This window comes from Pygoscelis adeliae, unplaced genomic scaffold (genome assembly GCF_000699105.1).
Source record: "Pygoscelis adeliae isolate BGI_AS28 unplaced genomic scaffold, ASM69910v1 Scaffold238, whole genome shotgun sequence".
Lineage (NCBI taxonomy): Eukaryota > Metazoa > Chordata > Aves > Sphenisciformes > Spheniscidae > Pygoscelis > Pygoscelis adeliae.
The window spans coordinates 92,512-116,847 of record NW_008825285.1 but is presented as its reverse complement, the minus strand read 5'-3'; the positions used below and the strand labels follow the sequence as shown (position 1 = coordinate 116,847).

Sequence of the window (24,336 nt, the reverse complement as noted above, 5' to 3'; positions counted from 1 at the left end):
ATGTATAGGTTACCTGAGAGACTAAATCATAAACATTACAGTAGAGGTTCTTTTCAGTACCTCATGCTCACTTCCAGCACAGTATAGAGAAATACGCAGGCTAGAAGTGAAGCTATTTTAAGGTACTGTACATTAATGACTCTTGCAGCGGACCACATTTTTATCTAATGTCAATTAAGTCCTCACAATACCAGTGATAATGCCTTCTGTAGCATGTCTGAAAGTGAAAATACAGCCCTATACAGAGCCTCTCTAAATGTTTGAATACCAAACGCATATGTGACTTCCACAGGGTAGATTTCTACCACTTTTCCTATCCTAACTAGCACAGTGTTATCCTTCTGGCACGTGAGCTACTTTGAGCTGCATTCTGACACAACCACACTTTCCTACCATTGCTTCTTTAAACTGAAAGAGTCTAAAGGCAAGTTATTTAATACAATGGCAAGTGGAAGACCATGGCTATGTAGTGTCCTTCAAGGCTCATCTAAAAAGAAAGGTCAAATTCTGCTGCCAGATGCCCATGTGTGACTTATTGAATATATAATGCTTACACATCCTCAGCCATAATTCATTTCAGGAACACAAAACTCTGATTCTCTAATACCTGCAACAGAGTAAAAGAGAAAAGAGGCCCACGTGGAGAGGGCTCCTAAGAACATGCTTAACTTCAAAAATGAGTGGTCCTGCTCACTCAATGGCAATATATTTGCTTACCATTAGGAATAAATCTAAATCAATCTAAATATGCTGTTAAACTGCAGACTCAGTTATGAATTATGAATGATTTTACAATTACAGCACATACTACAAAATGAACATAAGTACCTTTCTACCCTGAAATATGTCAAATCTGGGATTATCACTCACACTGGGTATTGCTGAATGTACTTGTAGCACAGCAAACAGCTATCAACAAATTTCAGATCACAATAGCATAGTAGGATTCGTGGCTTCAATAGCAGGATGGAGAATCGTATCCACTAGTCTCCATTAATTATTTAATGTATAGTGTTTACAACATTCAGATCTGCATTTTGCAGGAGATATTAGTCATGTTTGGTCTATTAAAAATGGTAATATCAGAGCATTTGTTAAGGGAAATGTAAATGTATTTTTCTTAACTTTTTTCTCAACTATTAAATGAGAAAAGGATCAGAACTTAATAAAAATCTCAGCTCAAATTTTTTCAGTATTTCTCTGATTTGTTAAGCCTTTCATATTGGCTTCAGCAGAAGTTAGTGATAACAAGTAAGCAGGTACAACAGAGCTATAAATACAGCTGTCTGCACTGGAGCTGAAACCTACTGGAAAACAGATTCCACAAAGCAAAAAGCCTTTCACCTAAGGCATTTCAAACAAAAGCAGGTGGGGACTAGTTAGGAAAAGGTATCTTTGCTATTCAAATACCTCTTGAAGACTGCATCTGTCAGGATTCTGTATAAATGCAAGCCTTTAACGCTGGCTGCATTGTGGAAATGTTGGAAACTGCTTTTTAAAGATACCCAGCAGCCTTCCTACTGGTTGCGACAATCAAATTCTGTACGTAGCTAGCTCATAGACTTGTACAATACTACCTTTTGAACTTTGTCTTTCTTCCTGATTTCCTTCTGATTGTTTCAGCCCCTGGTATCTTCTTTCAAAATTAAAGTAAAAGCTCTTCAAAGCCAAAACTAAACCCACATAAAGATCTGCTATTACACTTAATGAAATGGGCTTCAGTGCAGATTATCTGGCTAGAGTACCTAAGGACCCAAGCCACAATTATTGATTATTACTACTATTCTGATATTATTACTATCAATATTTTATGTGAAATATTATCCTGAAATAGAAAAATTAAAAAGGAAGAATTTTATATAGCATTTTTTGGACAGCTTACCTCAAAAGTATTTTTGGTCATGCCCGAGAGTCCATAATACGATGTACCCGTTGCAATAGCACATACACAAAGTTCTCCTATTTCATCTGTTTTACAGAGCTGAGGAATTCCATCTGGCTTCACTGAACACATTATAGCTAGAGGGAGAGCAAAGGACTTTAAAAAATATTATAAAATGAACTACAGAATAATATAAATGCTGTGGGAAAGACACTGTGGTGGAGTTCCCATAAACAAATAGATTATATGTAGTCTCCAATGTCTAACAATCGGTTTCTCAAACATTAAGGTGTTCAACATTATCAAATGTTATTTATATTATAAATAATACTTACACAAAGAATGCAAAGATCTTTATGTAAACTCACTCTTTACACTGATAACAAAACCTAATTTGCCTGGCGCTCTAAAATTTCAGTTGATCAGTAATATTGTGAAATGTGATTGTGTTCCCAGTTTTGCATACTGAAGACCAGATTTGCTGCAGTCAGCGCAAAATGAAGTAACCTAACGAATGGAGTTCTTGATAATAATTATACCGCCAGGGAGGCAGGCAACCAGGAAATCTACCGCTCACAAAGTAGCAAGTAACACCATGTGAAAGATCAAGATATTCTAGGAGACTAGTACGGTTGTTTTACTAAGAATTTGTCAGAGCTCAGACTCCCTCTCACCGGTCTTACAGGACTGCACAGACAGCAGGAGCTAAACGGGAGGGATTAGAAAGCTCTGGTCTGAGGAAGAAGCACTATTTTATGTGTGAGCCATGTGAATAAGAATCAAGTATGCTGCTTTAGCTACAATCCCTGGAGTAGGAGTCCAGTATGTGTAGATTTTGCAGTTGGAAAGAGGATATGATGAACAAGGCAGACCAAGAATGACTCAGCATGTCTTTTAAGTACAAGTGTAAAGAATCTTGAATGACCTTTCTCTCACGCTGAGGATAAACAGGAGCATGTTTATTGAAATGATCAGAATGTAGTATGAAGTGCAAGATGGCACATCTATAATAATATCTTATACGATAACTATTAGACAACAACCAATCTTATCTTCCTTTATTTTAAGTTTTTAAACTGAAATTTTGTAAGATGCATCATTATGTTTTATCCCTTTGGTGCATAACAGCCATCCTCTTACGAAAAACTACAGCATTATCCTTTCCTAGTCTCTATAACATCTCATTTAAAATCTAGCTCTTATGAAAAATCTTATCTTCATCTTTAGAAGCACTGGCTTCAGTTTGAATTATCAACATGAACTGTTCAGTCCTACCTCCTCTTTCTAGTAACTGGGTGATAGCATAAGATCTTTGGAAAAACATTCTGCAAGCCTTCAGATAGCAATTTTGTTGATACTTAGCATAGGTTATGAAAACTTTCACTACCGAGTCTCACCTGGGTCAGGCTTATGGATATTTACAGCCTCCAGACATCAGAATTCAACTTCCTTATTTTCTGTACCAGTATCTCACAGTTAAGGAATGGATGTTCTGATGTGGTGACAGGTTGTTTAAAGCACACCACTAATGCAAGTAAGGACAGCCACGGAGGTAAACAGAGAGAAGAAATCTTGGGATTTCCAAACTATGAAGTTTTACAAGGTAATGCTTTTGGACTAAAATGTTTTCAAGTACACGTGTTCTAATCCCAATGCTTGTTGTCTAACAGCAAAGTATGCCCACCTATGACTTTTTACAGCTAATTACTTAAATTGATGAATCATAGTAAGTTTCAAAGAAAGTTCCTTACCTCCTGGCATCACTAAGCCAACATCCTGGACAGTCAGAACGGAAAGCTTTTCTTCAGAGTCCACTCGAATCACTCCGTAAGTGAGACCATGCATGGACAGAACTCCTCTGCCTGGTGGCTGATTGCTGTCATCTGTTGGCCTGCAACCATGAGTTATAACATCAGTGCGCCATGAGGCAGATGTAAGCATTTACTTATTCTTAATGGACTGCTATTGCAAATACTCCCCTATTTGAGAGTTTAAAATTTCACCTTCTTTTTTCCCCTACTAGACCTGACAGAACCCTGTTTTTCAGTCATTTCTGAGGAATCATGTCTGTCACCTCTTCCATTCAGTAGCCACCCACATATATGGGGCTGCAGAGATGAAAGTAACACCTAACATTTACCCAAAACAGCCTGTATTTAATTTTCAGATAGATTTATAAAGATTGCTTGATTACCCAAGTAAAGGCCTTTTGCCTTGTTCTAAAAATACTGAAAGGCAGTGCAGATGATGTGGAGGGAAACTGCACTCTAAATATTTGTAACTGATCAGTAAACAACTTGATAAACTCTCTGCATGTTACCTATTTTGAGGCAACCTAGAACTAGGAAACCAAACTCACCTGCCAGACTAAAAGCCTAACTCTAGCACACTGGTATCAAAGCCAAGATTAAACTACAAGTATGCTGTGTTTAAATCACAGATATGACTTCCCACTCCTGATACTTCAGTGTTTAAAATTACTAAACAGAGAAATTAGGTTGTAATAGATTCACTGCCAAGTATCTGTGGAAACTGCAAGGACTTTACCTTCTTTATTTTAGTGCATGTAATTGAATTCTTCCTGTTCTAATTTACCACATGAAAATTAAAACAAATTACACCTTCATCAGTCATGGTCAAAACGTTGTGGATGCAGCCTCTTTGTAACGCCTCAGTTTGCTCAGATTCACTGCCGACACGCTGTACAGTTCCACAGCATCAGCACAAGCTTCTGTCAACTTGTTTCAATATAAAACCGCCTCCTGTATCAGTGGATACAATTATACCTACGTAGAGTGCGGCTTGAGCAAACGAATGTTGATGTATGCAAGTTACTAAGTCAGGGGAATATGTCAGGGCTTTTCACGCCTGGAAAGATTCTTATACCATCCTGCATTTTAAAATGCAAAACTGGAAGCTAACGCGATGCTGATTTGAGCATGGATAATGCATCCATGTAAAGCAGCCAGACTCCAGCTATTTTGAAGATGGATAAACCAGCCAATATTTAGTTCAAGATTCTGCATTTTTCCTAAATACTACATCATAACACAACTATTTTTTAACAGATAATGTCCTTTTATATGACATTTCTCCTCTACTGTGCTTGAAATACTAGATGGGCCTTAGCCAATCATGCTCACGTAAGCCTTGCAGTGAGCAGCACTATAAATTTCAATTAATAGGTTTTACGAGGCATATTTCTCAAGTGACATTGTCAACAAAGAAGGATGTGGGCACGCTTGAAAACGCATTAGAGCATACCAAATGGTGCTAGTAAACAAGCAGCTGTGATAAATAACATTCCCATCATGTTAAAGGAACTTTCCGTGACATTATTGATCAACTTCCTCTCATCCTTGCTCCCCAAAACATACATTTTACTGCTCATGAGAAGAGAGGTCTCCTGCAGGCACACACAGCTTCTCACAACCTTCTAGGAGCAGAGGCTCTCTAGACGTTAATCACATACATTTTCTTGCCTTACTCATCACATCCAAAGACTGCTAAAAAGAAGAGCAGGCACAGCTTTGAAAGACACTGGCTGTGTACAGGACAGGGGTGCAAGGGATGGAAGCTGGAGGCACGAGGCCTGCTAGGATCACGCTGGGGGACTTGCCAACAGAGCTACACTTGCTGTGGCCTCAGTTGAGATAACAGCTTTGCCCCTGTTAGCAATAACTGCTGTGCAACAGAAGCAGGTGTGCAGAAGGAACGAGTTGGTGCCCAGGACCTGGGGACCACAGGACAGGCATTTCAGAGCTGCTATTTCAGAGTACTTCTGGTACCCTGGTAGTTGAGGTGGATCCTTGAATGAGACACCAGTTAACTGTGCTTGAGTCTCCTCTTGCAGGCAACTAGTTATCTGACACTGAAAAGGAATACAGTCAGAGGACCAGGATGGAGGAGTGAGGTGGGGAGCCAAGCACCTGACAGCACCTATACATTGTCTCAGAAAGTATCTTGTCAGCAACAATCCTGCAATATATGGTATCTTATTTTGTCCTGTCCATGATACCCACATGGGAACATCCCTAAAACAAGTATCTCTGCCAAGCAGAAAGAGAAAAATAACTTGGAAAGAAGGTGAGATATAAATCATAGAATCATAGAATAGTTAGGTTGGAAGGGACCTCTAAAGATCATCTAGTCCAACCCCCCTGCCGTGGGCAGGGACATCTTCAACGACATCAGGTTGCTCAGAGCCCCATCCAATCTGACCTGGAATGTTTCCAGGGATGGGGCATCCACCACCTCTCTGGGAAACCTGTGCCAGTGCTTCACCACCCTCAGTGTAAAAAATTTCTTCCTTAGATCTAGTCTAAATCTACCCCCCTTTAGTTTAAAGCCATTCCCCCTTGTCCTGTCACAACAGGCCCTGCTAAAAAGTTTGCCCCCATCTTTTTTAGAAGCCCCCTTGAAGTACTGATAGGCTGCTATAAGGTCTCCCTGAAGCCTTCTCTTCTCTAGGCTGAACAACCCCAACTCTCTCAGCCTTTCTTCATAGGAGAGGTGTTCCATCCCCCTGATCATTTTCATGGCCCTCTTCTGCACCCACTCCAACAGGTCCGTGTCTTTCTTGTGCTGAGGGCTCCAGAGCTGGACGCAGTACTCCAGGTGGAGTCTCACCAGAGCAGAGTAGAGGGGCAGAACCACCTCCCTTGACCTGCTGGCCACGCTTCTTTGGAAGCAGCCCAGGATACGATTGGCCTTCTGGACTGAGTAGAGGGGCAGAATCACCTCCCTCGACCTGCTGGCCACGCTTCTTTGGAAGCAGCCCAGGATACGATTGGCCTTCTGGACTGCGAGCGCACATTGCTGGCTCATGTCCAGCTTTTCATCCACCATCTCGAGCTTGTCCAGGTCCCTCTGGATGGCATCCCATCCCTCTGGCGTGTCAACCACACCACTCAGCTTGGTGTCATCTGCAAACTTGCTGAGGGTGCCCTTGATCCCACTGTCTATGTCATTGATGAAGATATTAAACAGTACCGGTCCCAATAAGGACCCCTGCGGGACGCCACTCGTCACCAATCTCCATCTGGACATTGAGCTGTTGACCACTACCCTCTGGATGTGACCATCTAACCAATTCCTCACCCACCGGACAGTCCACCCGTCAAATCCATATCTCTCCAGTTTAGAGAGAAGGATGTTGTGGGCGACTATGCCAAAGGCCTTACAGAGGTCCAGATAGATGACATCCATAACTCTTCCCTTCTCCACTGATGTAGTCACTCCATTATAGAAGGCCACTAGGTTGGTCAGGCAGTACTTGTCCTTGGTGAAGCCATGCTGGCTCTCTTGAATAAATAACCCCATTCCAATGTATTTATAATTCATTTTAAAGTTAACATTTTAAATTTTCTTTACACATTCAATATTTCTAATACTGGGTTTGGAATTCTGTAAGACTGCTTGCTAGAGAAAGGTGTAATTCCACCTACTTCATATACTAAGTAAATTTAGCTTAAACCACCAGACAAACCTACCCCTTTAGTTTCCTTAATCATGAAAGAGGGACAATGTGCATCTACTTCAAAGCTGATTTGTTCATACTGAGTAGCTGTAGAGCATTTTGAGAACAGTTACTACTACCATTTACAGATACAATCTATTTTACCACTATTTTTTGCCAGTCGTTTAAATGGGAACGGACTTGTACTTAAACTTTTGCACTCCCTTAAGCAAGTGGGTTCAGACTAATAGGCAATAAACCAAAGGGGAATACCATAAAGAATTATTTGCATGACACATTCCTTTAAATATTAGGCTTCATGATTCAGCTCTAAGGCTAAAGTACCTATTAGTCTATTACTGACTGTCTTTTTCCAAACTATGAGGGTATTTCAACTGAGAACTGGTTTTGTTACTCTTCCTTGTAGGAAGATCAGTAAAAATACATATAGATTTTGAAAGAGTTGGAGCATTAACAGGGAGCTCTCTGGATCTGTGCTCTGCAGGGAGTAATTTTAATACATATTTCAGCTGTAACTCTTTGGAACGTGTATGATAATGACTTTACTGTCAGTGGAGATGGCTTGAATAAAATGAAGAATACTAAAGCTCCCAAGTTCAGCTGGTATTATCCTACCATTGTTTCAGACTTCAAAAAAAGGAGATATGTGTTCAGTAACATTCACTGTAGTAAGAACTGCTCTGTAATTACACAGTGAGGCATTGAAGATAAAAATGACTTTTTTTTTTGAATTATCCACTATTTTATGTGCTAATAAATTTTTTTATGTAAGCTCTCAATGCTAGTTAATTTGAAAATGAATCTCTAGTGCTTCAGGTGGCTATAAGCATAGAATTTAAGTCTAGAAAGGGCATGCCAGCCATCGTATGTTGAGATGCAGTGAGTTCTCCCACTTCATAACCTGCGATCTGGGGCAGATTTTCCAGGGCTAGGACAGGAAATGAAAACCCTCTCCCATTAATCAGTGCTCAGCACAAGCGACATCCGCTGCCATTCCACCTCCTCTCTGCACTTACAAGCAAGAGCTCGTTCCAAGGGAGCGAAAGGTCTGCACAGCCTATGGCAGGGAAACCCAACACAAGGGAAAAACAATGTACTCCTTGGTATAAAGCTGAGAACAGGCTGGTGGAGCTGAATGAAGGGCTCTCTGAGATCCTGTAGTTCACAGAAAGACAACTAACCTGGACAGGATAAGTCCCTGATGGATAGCTTTCAGATGTTTTAAGTTAATAATGAGGTGGCTGAAAGTCAACCACACTCTTGGCCTCATGTCTTTCTTCCTGCAATGTTTCGTTGGAAAGCTAATTGAAAATCTAGTTAAATTTCACTTGGACAGTGTATTTTAAACTTTGTGGCAGGAAGTATTTTACTTAATGCTACTACAGTGCTTTACAGTTTTATACCGCATGTTTTAACATGTGAAGCAATTATAAATGGCTGCAGAAATCTGAACTTAAAAACAAAGTGCCTACTGTTCAAGGTAAACTTTTGGAAAACTGCTAAAACAGACAACAGTTATGCCATTTACTGTGTGCTACAACACTCATGACAGGTGACTGCTGCATACTGACATTCATGTACATAAGGCTTAATAGTTTTATTAGAATTTATCGATTTTATTTCTAGGCACAAATCCCCCAGACTCAAAGGGCATTTCCAGATGATTACCGAGAGTCTATGAATGGATAAAAAAGCGCCAGTCAGCCAAAAACAACCCACAGAACGTCACAATTCTCTTTAAACAGACTACTTTAAAGCATGATTTTCCTCGATAGCAGTTCCATTTAAATTCCCACATTTTAATTAATTTTATGCTTACGGTGGCATTTTTGCACTTCTTTTTACAGAATTAGCTTTTGCATTTCAGTCTATTTCATTTAAAATTAGATAAAATTACAGAAATGGGAACTATATTATAAAGCACTCTGAGGTTAAATTATTACTCTACAAATTCTTCTTGTATGTCTTCTTTGGACATAAACAAAATGAAAACTAAAAATGTCACTCAGAAGTTAAGTATGCAGATTCATACTTGAATAAATTTTTCATTCCTTTTCAAATTACCACATATATTCTACAGTGGGTCTATTTCCACTGGTGTAACACAGTACCTTCGAATAGCCACAGTGAGAGCTTCTGGCGAACTAGCACAGGGACAAATGACCTCCTGTCTTAGACCTTTACTTTGGAAGACATTGAGAAACGCATCACAGGAAGAAATAGACCCTGGGGTAAAGAAAAAAAAAATCAGAGGAGAAAAAAAATCTGATTTCTTAAGTGATGCTACTCAAACTGCAAACTTACTATTGAATATATAGGCTTTTCAGGAGAAAAAAATTAAAAAGGACCCATGTCTACTGGGAAAGAAGTCATAGCTGCTACAACTATATATATATACACACAGTTGTGTATGCATACAGAGAATAAAGACTAATTTTTAGGCATAAAGTCCTTTCACTATGCTTATGTAGAAAAGCCATTACTGCTAGATTTACAGCATGAATTTCATTACAGTTTTCTTTTTTAGGATGAGGCAAATTAAAGATTTAATTCAGAAACTCAAAGCAAACTATTACAAACAAGCAGAACACCTATATGTTGGTATCTTAAATAATATAGAGAAACAGTTCATGCTGTTGATTGTCATGAAGTGATCCAGATGTGGTTCTCTAGAGTAGTATAAGTATTCCCCTAAAGTTCTCAGTTACTTCTGCATCTGAGCACCATCATTCAGAAGAAATGTTCTGATCCTTTCTATAGCTTAAGGTTATTTACTTCAGTCTTTATATGACTGTCATGTTAAACAAAACTGGATTTACTGCAACTTACGTTAGGTGGAATATCAAGTTTGCTTCGGGATTAGCTAAAGAAAAATATATTTTAAAAAAATCCAAAATTAATTACTGTTTCCATGAATATCATAAAGTTTGCAGTAGACAAACCCTATATTTTGTAAATATTTTAGCTAAGATGACTGAAGATTGAAAGACTGCAAGACAGAAAACACTTCCTATTCTCTGTTGGACTGCAGAAGCATAGCTTACATGGGTTTGCACCATCAGCCACTATTAGCATACGCAGTGAGGAAAGGTTGATGTCTCTCTGATCTCGATGTGCCACCAATGCCCAGTGCATGTCTCTGGATTTTACACAGGCAACTTTTGCTGCAGTAAGAATGGGAAGATTAGTAATACACCATAAAAAAGCTATACAGCTGTATTATCAATTTCTACTTTTGATTTTGACTATCAAGCAGACTTCTGTATATTCTTGTTCCTTACCTTTGTATTGACAGACTTTTTGTATCCATGACAGCGGATTCACTTTCATTAAGGAGTATGGAATACTTATAACATGCATCATGTTCATGACACTCTGAAATCAAATAAGATAAACGGGTTTTATACAACAGTTGTGGTAATTATTTATATTGTGTTATGGGCAGGGGCATCTATGCAAATCACTCTATGCTTGTTTTATTGGCAATGCTGGCATTTATCTTCTATCTAGCTATCTACATGTAGATGAAACAGACCCCCATTTTCTAATGCTTTAATTAAGGATTAAGGATTTAGACTAACGAAAAACTGAAAAAAAAAAAAGAAACAGATTTTCTTTCTATTTATACTCTAAGCGATTCACTTTACATAGAAAAATAAAAAAACACTGGATGAACAATGTCTGCATGTTTGCTATGTAGGTTAATATTATGCCTAAGCCTGCTAAACTTCAGCATGTATGAAGACTCTTTACTCAAAAGGACAAGTAACAGCAATGTATCTGTCTAAAGAAATCCACCTCTGTGAAGACTGAAAAACTACTAATGGTAGTGGGGCACAAATTATTTAGAAGACAATAGACAGAGAAATTGGAGTCACAGATTAAGCAGAGATCAATTCATTTTAACAGAAAATAAATGAAGGAGGTTTTAGTCCTTCTCCAGGTGGGCTAATTCCAGTATTTTCAATAAGGTCATGAAAAGTTGCAGGAAGTTTAGAAAAAGCAGCTGAGTGAAATCAATGACAAATCCAAACCCAATCTCCCAGTCTGAAGCAGTCAACTGCTTTAGTGACTTCTCAGTGTTAGTACTAAACAAACAGCCTGTAAATGGGCTGCTGCTTTACTTCTGCTACCATTTAGAAACATCTTCTGAGGGTAACACATCTCCACTCAGAGCAGCTCAGGTTAAATACAGTATTTGTTTTGGAAAACCTAGGCTTAAGAAAGAGTAAGTGTCCCAGTGGATTAGTCATGTAAACACTTTTAGAACTGCAAAAGATAGTTCTCCTTTCAGTCTGGCACAAGTGTAGGTACAGAAAAAGCACTTACAGGCAAGTCATGAAAAAAATGAAGTTCATACCAAGATTAGTAGCAAAGGAAGGCACACAAAAGCTCTATTAGATGTTTGCTTTCAACTTCAGTGATATAGATGGTTTTTTAACATGAGATACTTAAGGGTCTTAAGCCTAATAGATTGTTTCTGCTTCAGAAGAGTTATTACTGCCCTTTGTTATTAAGAACAGTATAACACTGCATGGGAAAAGTGTATTGAATCCCTGGGAATCATAGCACACAGGACCTGTACATCCTGGGACCCCCAAACAGTGACCGTTCAAAACTTGGTATCTGTACTTAAAATGATTGGTGAATAGTAAGTATTTTGTCAGTCACTGACTGTAGCAGCACCTTTAGAAGCAATCCTTAAAAATATGTCAGTTGCCTCCCATGTCAATCGAGGAAGATGTTCAAACAGCAAGTAGACAACTCATGCAATTTAAAGTATCAGAAATGCTTTAATGTTAGCAAAACCATCTGTTGGTGGGAGTTTTGATAGAGAAGCTAGTCAATGGCATCCTATGCCATTGGATCATATCTTTACAGAGGCAAGTACTAATTTAATTGGTTTCTGCTATGAAGTCTGATCTCAAAATCATGCAGCAGTAATATCAGAATAACATGGTAAGAATGGGGCCAGAGTACTTGACACGATGCATAAAAATACACTGGCATCTTTACCGTGCTCATTATGGGTAAGTGCACTAGCAGAAGATCATGGGTTTAAGTCACATATTTTTTGCTTTCAAAGCAGAAAAATTTGTATTAGAAGAAACTGTAGGACATCCCAGTTTGTGATAGTAATAAGCATATTAGGTTAGTTTATTTTCAAATACTCACACAAGATAAAAAAACATACTTACTGTAAGAATCCCATGCCATAAACCAACATCCTTCTTGAAATCTAATACATTCACAATTGTTTCAGCTGTCCAACAAAAACAAAACAGAGTTTATTTTTTAGAACATGGCATTGACCCAAGTCAAACCCACTCAAAGGAAGGAAGCTTCAGTATAATATGACTGATGACCTCAAAGCTTAACTTTCATAGTAAGTCTCCACTGCAGGATTTGTATTGACTAGGACGTTATTTGTATCCCTCACAAAGATATTTTAAATGTGTACTTATTTTCTAAAACGAATGAAAAAAAATCAGGTTTTTAAATCTTTGACACAGATCTATGTAAAACATAAGACAGGAGCCTGATGAGAAATAAATTACAATTCACACTTGATTTTAAGAATGAAGCAAGGGAAATGTACTCCATACCTTCTGTGTATCCACATGCCTGAGTCAGAGCTTGGCAGTGTGTCAGCAGTGCAATCCTTGTCACAGTCACCCCAAGCACGCTTCCATCTTTACATGTTTTGTACTAAAATGAAATAAGCAGGGAAAGTCAGTGTGCAATAGTTGCCCTATTTCCATTATTTAATAGCTACGTTTAAATTGTTTCTATGTAGGTGAATGATGGACACATCTAATGACTATTTTAAGAAGGCAGCGGTATTGAGGAGTTTGGGAGGCAATTTTTTGTTAAAAGACACTTTTTTCAGATAGGCTTTCTCTTTCTGACTGAAGCTTCCCAGGCTTGAAATCAGAAATCCATCTGCTGTTTGAAAACAGGCATTATGGAAAAATAATGCTAACAATTCTGATCACATTAATGACTAAAGGACTGGCTAGATTTAGCAGAGAATAACCTAGTTCAGTCTGCTCAGTGTTCGTATCTTAGATTTTATAGGCCAACCAATAAACCTGAGCTTCTCCCTTCTGTGTCTTATAAGGCATGGGATAAGAGCTGATCACAGAATCCTTGCTGGGTTCTGTTATAATAATCTATACGTATACAGGCTGAAAGGCACAAGCTCTTTGATCAGAAGAATATGAAAGAGTCATGAGAAAGCAGCTTAAAAAAAGGTGGGAGATCATTGCTGATGATTGCAGTAATTTTTGCAGCTTTATGCAAGAGTCTGAAAATGATCAGTGACAATTAAAGTAAATTAAACATTTCTCTTTCTCCATAATGAAGATAATCAGCAAGATTTAAAATGGAGGCATCTCTGCTTCTCTAGCCCAGTGTCTGACTGCATGAAGATAGGAAATACCTTTGCTCCATTCACTTGAACTTATTCCCTTTGAATAATCATTTAAATTCAATACTGAATTCGAGGCATTTGGGTCTATGCAGAAGTGGGAAAAAAGAATGGAAAAAAAAAAAGGAAAAATTAAACTTAACAGCATCACTAATTTTCCCTTCCTGATGCTGATCTTTTGTGTGGAGTGTGACTCACAAAGCAGAAAGTGACAGGCATGCATTTGAACAAGAATTTCCTTCTCTTTCAAAGGGTCTGAAGGTTGTGATACGAGAACTGAAGCTTCACTGTGAAACTTGCTCTCTATCCATCTCAGGGCTGGTGGGCAAGCCCACACTGTGAACGACACCGAGATTGGTCAAGGCAAGTTTAATATAATATTGTGGCAGCCACATAGATGACATAAAAACATTAACGTTAGAAAGCCCCAAAATGCAATTTAATATTTCATTAACTTTTCTGAAATCAATATCCAGTATAATTTATTAGAAAATATTACTTATTAACTTCTGTGACTAGTGAATGAATAATGATGTTTACCTAATCCAGAAGTGCCATATGCAATGATTCGATGAGAAGATGCATCTTCATTAACTCACCTCAATGTAAGCTGTGTCATTGTTTGCATCCTTGATGTGTGGGAACCAGTCACGAGGCGGCTTGGAGAGGTGTTTAGACTCTGTGACAAACCACAGCAGCTTTGGCCAGCCTGAGGTACAAAGAAAAGTCAGCTTTTGTCGAGTTTCTGCCAGATAAGACAAGACAAAACTCTTCTCACAGGCATTTCCCCAAATGCCTGTGTCACCATTACCTAAACATTGCTTCTTTTAAACCTCAGCGTAGCACGGGAAAGAAGATTTTCCAGAACTGCTTTCTTAACACGGCTATCATGGCCTTCTCAGACAACCCCTGAAGAAATGGCTGGACAGTTTAAGCTGTTATTGACCCAGATAGTTTATTACCACTCTCCTGTCAGAGGTTACTGTCCCTACCACTTAGCTATAGGACTGAATCGTACAAATGCTCCTCATCTACTACAGTCCTAAGTCTGTTGGTTTAATTTCGCTTGTCGCCACAGACGGTCTCAGCAGCCCGGCTGAGCCAGTGGAGAACCAGATCAGGAGCACTCGTACTGCTCGGCAGCCATGAGGCGGGAGCAGCGATCTCTGCCAGCCAGTGACACACAGCTGGGGCAATCGCGTCCCAGCAGCCACGGCTGCTTCTGTGGCAACTGTATCACCACGGGCCTGATCCTCACCCACTACAACTAAACAAGTGCAATGACTGTTATTGTAGTAAATGACCCGTGATATCCATGATAAGCAAGGGTTAGCTTACCTTTAAACTGTGGTATCTCCCCTGTGGGGCTTTTAGGCAGTCCTTTATGGCATGCATCGCTAGTCAAGGCCACGGTAACTCCACAGCTTCCAAGCAAAAAGCCTATTTGTTGACTTCCTGCATCCTAAGAGATGACAAAATAAAAGCAATACACAGAACTGATTAGAAGTGATTACAGGCTGAAAATGTTATTGTCCTTTGGAACATTACCTTGAGAGGAAAACAGTCTCTTTCCTTCAAGCAACTTAGCTGATTAGCAAAACTCATTTGTACATTGACAAAGGAATTCCACAACCTAGATATCCTCTTGTCTGTAACAGCATAAATCCTAGAGAGAACTGAAGCCATCAGATGGCGCCTGCTCTCACATCTCTTCAGAAATGATGACTGAATGGGAGGAGTGGCTGAGAGGCCAGAGGGTTGCGCCATCCAGAGGGACCCCTGAGAAATGGGCTGACAGGAATCTCACGAAATTCAACAAAGGCAAATGCAACGTCCTGCACCTGGGGAGGAACCACCCCATGCACCAGCACCGGCTGGGGTCTCACTGGCTGGAAAGCAGTTTTGTAGTAAAGGACTTGGGGGTCCTGGTGGACACCAAGTTGAATGTGAGCCAGCAATGTGCCCTTGCACAAAGAAGGCAAATGGTATCCTGGGCTGTTAGGCAAAGTACTGGCAGCGGGTTGAGGGAGGCGATCCTTCCCCTCTACTCAGCACTGATGAGGCACATCTCAAGCGCTAGTTCCAGTTCTGGGCTTCCAAGTACAAGACATGGAGCTACTGGAGAGAGTCCAGCAAAGGGACACTATGATAATTAAGGGACTGGAGCATCTCTCCTATGAGGAAAGGCTGAGAGAGCTGGGACTGCTCAGCCTTGACAAGAGAAGGCTCAGGGGGGATCTCATCAATGTGTACAAACATCTGAACGGAGGGTGTAAAGAAGACCGAGCCAGGCTCTTTCCAGTGGTGCCCAGTGACAGGACCAGAGGTAACGGGCACTAGTTACAGACACCTTTCAGGAGCACTACAGATAGCCAAGTGCCCATCAGAAAAAGTACATCACATTTTACTTCCATCAAGGGGATATAAGCAGTGAGGCTAGGAAGTCATGTAATGATTTTCAAGTCTAGGCCATAGCTGTTCTTTAAGAGATGCTGTGCTTCCACAGCATTATGTCTGCTTTATGTATAGTGTCTTGTCATGATTCTTTCATGAACTTTACATCTATCCACTAGGCTCTTCAACAGAGCAAAGCCCTAGACGTAAATGCACATAGAAGTATTAACCCTTTCTTCACAGAATGATTCTACAGAAAATAGCCTACAGAGTCTTAAATGATGAAATTAAAATATCTTTCAAATCAACCATAAAGCACACTTAACCATGGAAGTAACCAGAAATACAGAACAGTTGCCTTAATATATTGATTTATTCAAAGCAAAACTGTATGATGGAAAGAAAGCTCCAAAGTGTATCTGACTAATTTTAATGCAATTTTTATGTGGTCAGGAAAGCTTTTTAAAATTAAGCTTGTGCATTGTCTTTTCCAATTAAAAAAACAGACACGGAGAGTACCCTTTGAACAACAGAGAATAATACCGGTGTATCGATGAACAACATTTTGGGGACCGTGTTGTCGACCCCACCGTGCCTGCACCAGGGGGGCTTTCAGGACAAAAAGGGCTTTGTCAAGCATTACTATCCTCACTGACTCTTGTGTTAGCTGATCCACACCTATGTTGTCAACCCCCTGGAACAAGCGCTTAGCCAGATTGGATCCTGGTTCCAACAGTCTCCAGTGGAGACCTGGCATCTCCACCCTTGGAGTCTGCTCAACGGAAGGAAATGTGGGTGCCTGGACAGTGCGGAGTGATGGCTCTCCTTGGAGGTCCCTCAGAAGGAATGGCAGGAAGATGAGGGCTGGAGTGCTCCATGGAGAACGTCACTCCTTGGGCAAGTCATAGCCTCTGAGACCTGCTACTCTATCATGTATAAAGGGATAAAATATCAGATCCATACTACCATTACCCAAAATTTCCCACTAAATTTAATACAAAAAATGGTTACCAATGTACATATATGTATGAATTTCTAACTACCAATTAAAAACCAATATTGCATATAAATTTCATAATTGAATGCAGCAACTGCATCATGCTCAATTTTAAATCAAAAATAAAATGTTGTAACTGTATGCCCTATAAAAGACTGCTAGCAAACTGTTTCACCACTGTACCAAGAAAATGCCGATTCTGAAGCAATCAAATCCCATTTAATGCAGGACTTTACAACCAGAAACTGACTAATAAATTCCATTAAGAAATCTAACATACATAAACCAGTAGAAAGTGTGGACCTTAGAGCATCAGCATATCACAGCCCTGGGGGATGCATCAGTTAAGAAATGATCTGTCAAGCTCTTCTCATAGCAAAACAAAACAACAGGAAAAGAAAACTTGTATTAACAGTTTGGGTTTTTCAGATAACACAAGAAAGAATGACTATGCTTCCACTTAGTGCCATATCAACCAGGTTAGACCATGTCCATATAAATATTATTCATTCATTTGTAGTAGTTCACACACAGAGAGAGAAGCAGAGAGAATAATGTATAGATTACTTAATACAATCTACTCACATGTCAAAGATTCTAATAACAGACTGTGACAACATGGCTAAGCAATTATGTGATGCAACACTACCACAGGAGATTGGAAGAATTTCACCATGCGTGGACAATATCCAGTGTGTTTTACAGACTTTCAAATCCAATGCCGTGCCTTTGGTGTCCACACTAAATCCTCCCTTGCAAGAAAAAAGCAAATCAAGATGCTGAAATAGAGGTACTGTGACAGACACCGTTGTCAATGGCCATAGGAACTCCAGCTGAGGATCTTACACTATGAACACAACGAAGCTTGTCTGCTAGTCTGTGTCCATCATTCCCACTTTCAGTCTCAGTCTCACACCTCCTAACTATTTATTACCGCATCCTGCCTGCTTCTGGTGGCTTCATTCTGACTTAGAAGCAAAAAGGACGACAGAGAACAGAGACATGAAGAAGGGGTCGACATCCCTTGCCCCATGCAGGTGCCCCTGTGATCCCTGCTGCCCCACAGAAGTAATTGTTTCTGACTACTCAAGTGGTGTTGAGCTACTGGACTGACAGCCAGGAGGTGGAAGATCTGAAACCATCTCAAGCTGAGAGCCTTATACATCCCACAGATACACCGCAACCTTACCTACACACTCAAGTACGTAAACACGATAGTCTTCGTTGTTCCTCATACCTCAGCAGGACAGGTCCAGAGCAGTGAGGACCTTGAGTAAAACTTTTAAGTTTGAAAAATGAAGTTTGAGTTGAAAACGCAGTCATTTGCATGAAGTAGTCAAAGCTCCCATACTGGGAGGGGGGGGAAGGTGAAGGAGCAAGTGAAAGTGTCCCTCCCCGTCTCCCCCACAGATTGGTTACCCGAGGAAAAAAGGTAAAAGGTGTAATTATTAATAGTTTCCGAAAAGTGGCTCCCAAGGTACGGAGATCACAGCAATGCTGAGTACAAATACAGAAGTGCAAATACAAAAATTGGTCTCACGACTGATAATTTTATCATATCATAAACCAGTAGTGTTACACAGTGCAGCAAAATGATATCGTTGATCCAGCTCCCAGAGGTGATAAACGGCACAACAGGGAACACGTACAGCAAGTGAGGTGTTACATAACACAACTTTGAGAGCAAGCACGAGAACTTCGAGAGTAAATTAATCAACACTGTGACCGGCGACTATTAAACCAATATGATGAATGCTTATAACAAATTTGCCGTAACACGCTCTGGTCAGATCTGTTGTTATCTCAACCCTTTGTGCCCCACGTTGGGTGCCAAAAGGACTGTTGTGGTTTAACCCGGCAGGCAGCTAAACACCACACAGCCGTTTGCTCACTCCCCCACCACCCAGTGGGATGGGGGAGAGAATCGGGAAAAAAAAGTAAAATCTGTGGGTTGAGATAAAGACAGTTTAATAGGACAGAAAAGGAAGGGAAAAAAAAAAAAGAATATACCAAATAAGTGTTGCACAATGAAACTGCTCACCACCCTCCGACCGATGCCCAGCCAGTTCCTGAGAAGCGGTCACCTCCCCCCCCGGACAACTCCCCCAGTTTATATACTGAGCATGACGTCCCATGGTATGGAATATCCCTTTGGCCAGTTGGGGTCAGCTGTCCTGGCTGTGCCCCCTCCCAGCTTCTCGCTGGCAGGGCATGAGAAGCTGAAAAGTCCTTGACTAGTGCAAGCACTGCTTAGCAACAACTGAAACATCAGTGTGTTATCAACATTGTTCTCATCCTAAATCCAAAACACAGCACTGTACCAGCTACTGGGAAGAAAATTAACTCTATCCCAGCCAAAACCAGGACAGCCAGGAAAAAGACTACTGACTTTAAAAGCATTGATTATTTCAGATTTTGAAGACAAGCTATCGGCATCCCTTCTGAGTAATGTAAAATGAATGTCTGCAATGCTGAAAACTGCTTTGTAAGTAGAAAAAAAAGAAACCAAATCATCTGCTGGTGGAAAAAAAAATCATCCTCCTCCTCCCATAAATAAAATCACTCTCCTGCCGATAAAGGGAATATATTTTCAGGACACACTGTTTTGTCAGCAGTGTTATTTGCTATTTTGGTAATTTATGCTAATCTGCTACTTTGGCGACCCCACCACTTGTCACAAACATTTTATTTTGCTGAATTTTGTGGGGGTAGGAAAAACCTCAGGGATCCAGTGGAGACCAGGTGAAACAACTCAACCAACACAGTCCCAACCACACAGATGGAGAGAGACTTGCCAGCGATGCTCATTGTCAAATCCTCCACAATTCACAGTTTGAAATGACACATAATGCATATGGAAGGTAAAAGACAGAGCTGAGGTATTGTAGCATGAGGGTTGAGACCAATTGCTGACTTTGGAACTATCATTTTACATTTCTTGAAGGCACAGCACTTGCTGAGGTACGAAAAATGAGGTCTGCATAGCTTTAGACTACGTCTGCACACACCTAGAGAGATCAATCTTTCAGATGAAGCGAGCCGGAAATCCTCTCTGCTGTAGGTAGCCATTCAAGGTTCTCTAAAGACTTTTATTAAAGGTTCCCTAAAGGTTTTCACCAGTACCTGGAGGCAAATTGTCTTCTTCCTGCTGCAGAGAGTGATAATTCATTGTCAGGATAAAAAAATCCCACGTGTGGTTGCATTTCAGCATGCTGTTAATGTCATTTCTATAATGCTTTGTGAGAGTATCTGTGTGAAGGAAAACAATTATGATCCTTTCTCCGTGAGTGAGAGTGCATGTCCTTATCTAATAAGGAAGGAAGGAAGAGACAGCCTGTACAAAAGGTTGGCCTGATAAAGGTTACTCCTGTCCACTTGCAAATCCCAGACTGCTTTCAAAATGAGAATTATGTGGCAAAGCATCTGAACTGATGCTGAACTGAACTAATCTTGTTTTCTGTTACGATGCTTATTTGAGCTCCATTTGCCCTTACCCTATCAAAAATTTGCTGGTAAAGAACAAATAGGGCAACCATCAGCCATAAAGGCCAAGCATCACCACTTTTGAACCAAAAGTGAAAAGGAATCAAGGAAACCCTCAATTTTTAAAATAGAAATATCAAAGACTTTAAGAAAAATTAAACACAAAGCAGATGCAATTTTCATAGCAGCTTTAAGATGAAGAAATCAGCTGTCTCATCAGACAGAGCTTTGGTATCTAGCTATAATTTGCACATGAAATCTGCAACTATGAGCAGTCTTAATGTCCAAAAGTCTTAATGAAAGCAAGACAATGGTTATTTTTGGCAGGGGACACTGCATGAAATGTGATATGGTCTCTAGGAAACTACCATTTCCTAAACATGAAAACATAAAAAGAAAACGTAGACTTTAAAGGATCTAAGATTCACTGTGGCCAACTGAGCAAAGACCTCTGCTCAGTGCCCAGCTGCCAAAGTGTACGAAGAGGGAAGGATGGGCACAGGGTTTACAGGGGTCCAGCGGTGTCCACCACATGGGGCTGCGGGCACTTGTGTTCTTTGGAGGGACTGGGAGACTATGTCACCGAAAGGAAAATATATAACATTTTATGCATATTTTAAATCCAGTGGAGAAAGAGATGCATTGTCAACAGATGTTCAAAAATATGTAGAGCTCCAGTGTTTCTGGCACACTACAGCCCAACGATGACTAAAGCGGAGAGGAAACTAAGCTCATTTTATCTCAGGCCCTAAAACACCAGGAAAGGTGTCAAGGTGTATTTCCTTTGGAATACAATTCTGCCTTCAAATGGAAGACAAGACTGGGACAATTTCACTGTCTTTAAAGAGATATATCTCTCTGGCTACTGTTTAATAACCTAATGTCTCAGGTTGTAATAAAAAGAGCTCCTGAAAAACAGTTTTTACCCTGTATGAAGCATCCTTTAAAAGAAAACAAGTGTCCTGGAGTGGGTATCTCCAGATTTCCTATGACAATACACATTGTTCCAATCACACTGCCAGAGCCAGAGTCTGGAAGAGCACAGAAATGCCTGCTGGAAGCACACATCGCATTAAATCTAACAGGCTAGGGAACAGTGTTTTGACTGAGAAATAGATTTTTACATGCTTTCATGTCATACCCTGCTACAAATACTCACCGCCTATGATAAGGAGGCCATAAAGATCTATGTGGGATCGCTTTGTTCGTATGTCCACAGAATGTGATTGAGCATAACTATGAATGTGCTTGGAGGACAAAAATGTTATTTTAAGATTAAAACTGATTAGCTCCCCTGACTGTATCAGAGCAGAATAATAATAATAACAACTTTCATGGCGGCCATCAAATGGAAAAAAACATTAACCTAAGAAATCTAAAGAAAAAGAAATCAAAAACATATTTTTAAATCTTTTCATAAGGGAAATAATAAATCACTATTTGAACTAGAACTTGACATGTCGAAAATCCTGTATCATCTACTTTGATGGCACATTCTATGATATATAGTTTGCAATTCACATCATATCACACATACAATGAAACAATTTGTAATATTCCAGCTTCAGACAAGATTAACAAAAGTGGCAGCTCTGAAGGAAGAGATGTTGTATAGAACATACTATTTAAGGGAAACATAAAATATTTGGAAAGAGGGACACTATTCTGAAAGACCATAGCCCATAATCCAAGGGATGAGCATTAGTTATAAAAATTTTGGGGAGTGTTCATGAAATAGGCATTTCGGTGATATTAATGCAGGGAAAGAAGAAGAAATAAAACATGCTGTTTGTTCTATCGCTACAATGACTGTGGAACGCCTGACTGCTGCTTCTAGAATAAAGTTAGTTTTGATGTACTTAAAAAAAAGCCTGGGATTTCAGTTTTTAATTTTAGATTTGATTTCCCAAGTCTAAAGAGCCAAAACCATGTTGACATGAATGCCAATTTCCAGGTCTTTGCTGAACACCAGGAAGCATTCTGGGAATAAAACTAAACTGGAGCATGCTGCATGGTTGCTGGGTATTCAGGCAATCCATCCCAGACGCCATGTCAGACAGGTCTCCTGAAGTCCTTGGGGGAAGTATAAGTAATTCTAGGTATTCTGTCAACACAAAGGTGGGATAGAGAAGGAAAGAGCAAGGAGAGATGGACCCTCACCTAATAATGAACCGGAAAAAAACCTTGCCAAAATCTTAAAAAAGTAACAGTCATGCTACGAAGAAAAGGGAACGCACACAAAATCTACAGGCTGGTAACGCAAAAGCCTTTACTTCCATATGGATACAGGTGTCTGCAGAGTAATATGTAAGCCAAAAGGCTATCTGGCTGCAAACTTTACTGCTCAATTTTAAACTGCCAGGCACAAAAAATTTGCACAGAGCTGTGAAAAACTCTTCTTTATGAAAATGCAGAACAGTATTAAAGCTGCCAGTGCAAATGTTTAATATTAAAAATCATAATATAACTCCCTGAAATAGCTCATCCTGTATCAGCTTATTATTCTGTAATTCTGTATTAGCCTATAATATAATTATCAGTCTATTTGTTGGTTCACATCTCTGTCTTCCAAAAAGCAAACCAAAAAATGCCCACTGCCAGAATGTACTGAAGCATGTAGAAAAGAGAACAAATAATGGGAAAGCATAAAAGAACAGTCTAGGCCATTGTGTGATGACAGGAATGATGTCTTCCCACGGATGCCAGAAGCAATCCGCAGCCATTTGACCAAGCAGAGGTATTCCTTCTGGGACTACTCAGAACACAATTTTCATCTCATTGTTTCCACTCCAGTTCCCATTCCATATAAACAAATGCAAAAATGTTTGCAATAGTATATGCTGTAAGATTGCATTGTTTTATTTATAGATCATAGATCATGTTGCTTTTTTAACTGTACCACTGACATCTCTGTTATTGTTTTATTAATTTGATATTTAAACATTATGGAATGATCTTGGCAATAGTTAAGCAGTCTAAGTCTGTAGATATTCCTTTATATAAATATATATACATGCATATATATCCATATATACACACATATTTAAAAAAAAACAACACCCAAGAGGTTCAGCCAAATTAGGGTAAGTTAGCAATTTGACATAGAGTATTTACTTGGACAGCTGGATTTGATACTTTACTGATGGATGTGGTATCAGATGTTCTAAACTAAATCAAATATACAGCTATCCATTTACTTTAAAATGTCATTAAACCTCGGAAAATAGTAACAGGGAAAGCCATATTAAATATTTTATCCCTCAAAGCCATGTTGCTTCTTTATTTTGTAGAATGAAAGCAGACCTACCCATGTGAGCACTCTGTATGATCTTAAAATGTACATAGTCTGCTTGCCTTTTTTTTGTTGATGCATTTAAAATCCCTGTTTTATACTGAAATAATGCACCATGTTATGCAACCGCCTCAAACTATCTTAAGGTACTGCACTCACATGTGAAAGCATGGTGATAGCCTGACACAAATGCGCTGTACTTCTACTAAAATCATTATCCTCATTCTATAGTCATGTCCACCTCTCAGTGCTCTCAAATATAGTATTTTACAAATAGCATTAACATTATTCCTCAAAGCAGGTGGACTAGTTGAGGTCCCATCCTCTCTCCTTGCATGGCCTTTCCAGCTCACCTGCTCCTTTCCTCCAGTCTTAGCCA

The 24,336-nt window shown here is 39.7% G+C and overlaps 1 protein-coding gene across 2 annotated transcripts in view; it reads right to left on the bottom strand.

Annotated features, from left to right (window-relative positions):
* The window catches only part of DIP2C (DIP2 disco-interacting protein 2 homolog C (Drosophila)), a 155,134-nt gene that overhangs the window by 71,243 nt on the left and 59,555 nt on the right, over positions 1-24,336 (bottom strand). For both annotated transcript variants that reach the window (XM_009329878.1, XM_009329880.1), the window contains exons 10-18: positions 15,130-15,253; positions 14,391-14,500; positions 12,968-13,070; positions 12,560-12,624; positions 10,643-10,736; positions 10,406-10,525; positions 9,473-9,587; positions 3,634-3,773; positions 1,883-2,019 (exon numbers count right to left, since the gene is read on the bottom strand). In XM_009329878.1, coding sequence (XP_009328153.1) covers positions 1,883-2,019; positions 3,634-3,773; positions 9,473-9,587; positions 10,406-10,525; positions 10,643-10,736; positions 12,560-12,624; positions 12,968-13,070; positions 14,391-14,500; positions 15,130-15,253 — 1,008 coding nt within the window. The remainder of the gene's footprint in view (positions 1-1,882; positions 2,020-3,633; positions 3,774-9,472; positions 9,588-10,405; positions 10,526-10,642; positions 10,737-12,559; positions 12,625-12,967; positions 13,071-14,390; positions 14,501-15,129; positions 15,254-24,336) is intronic.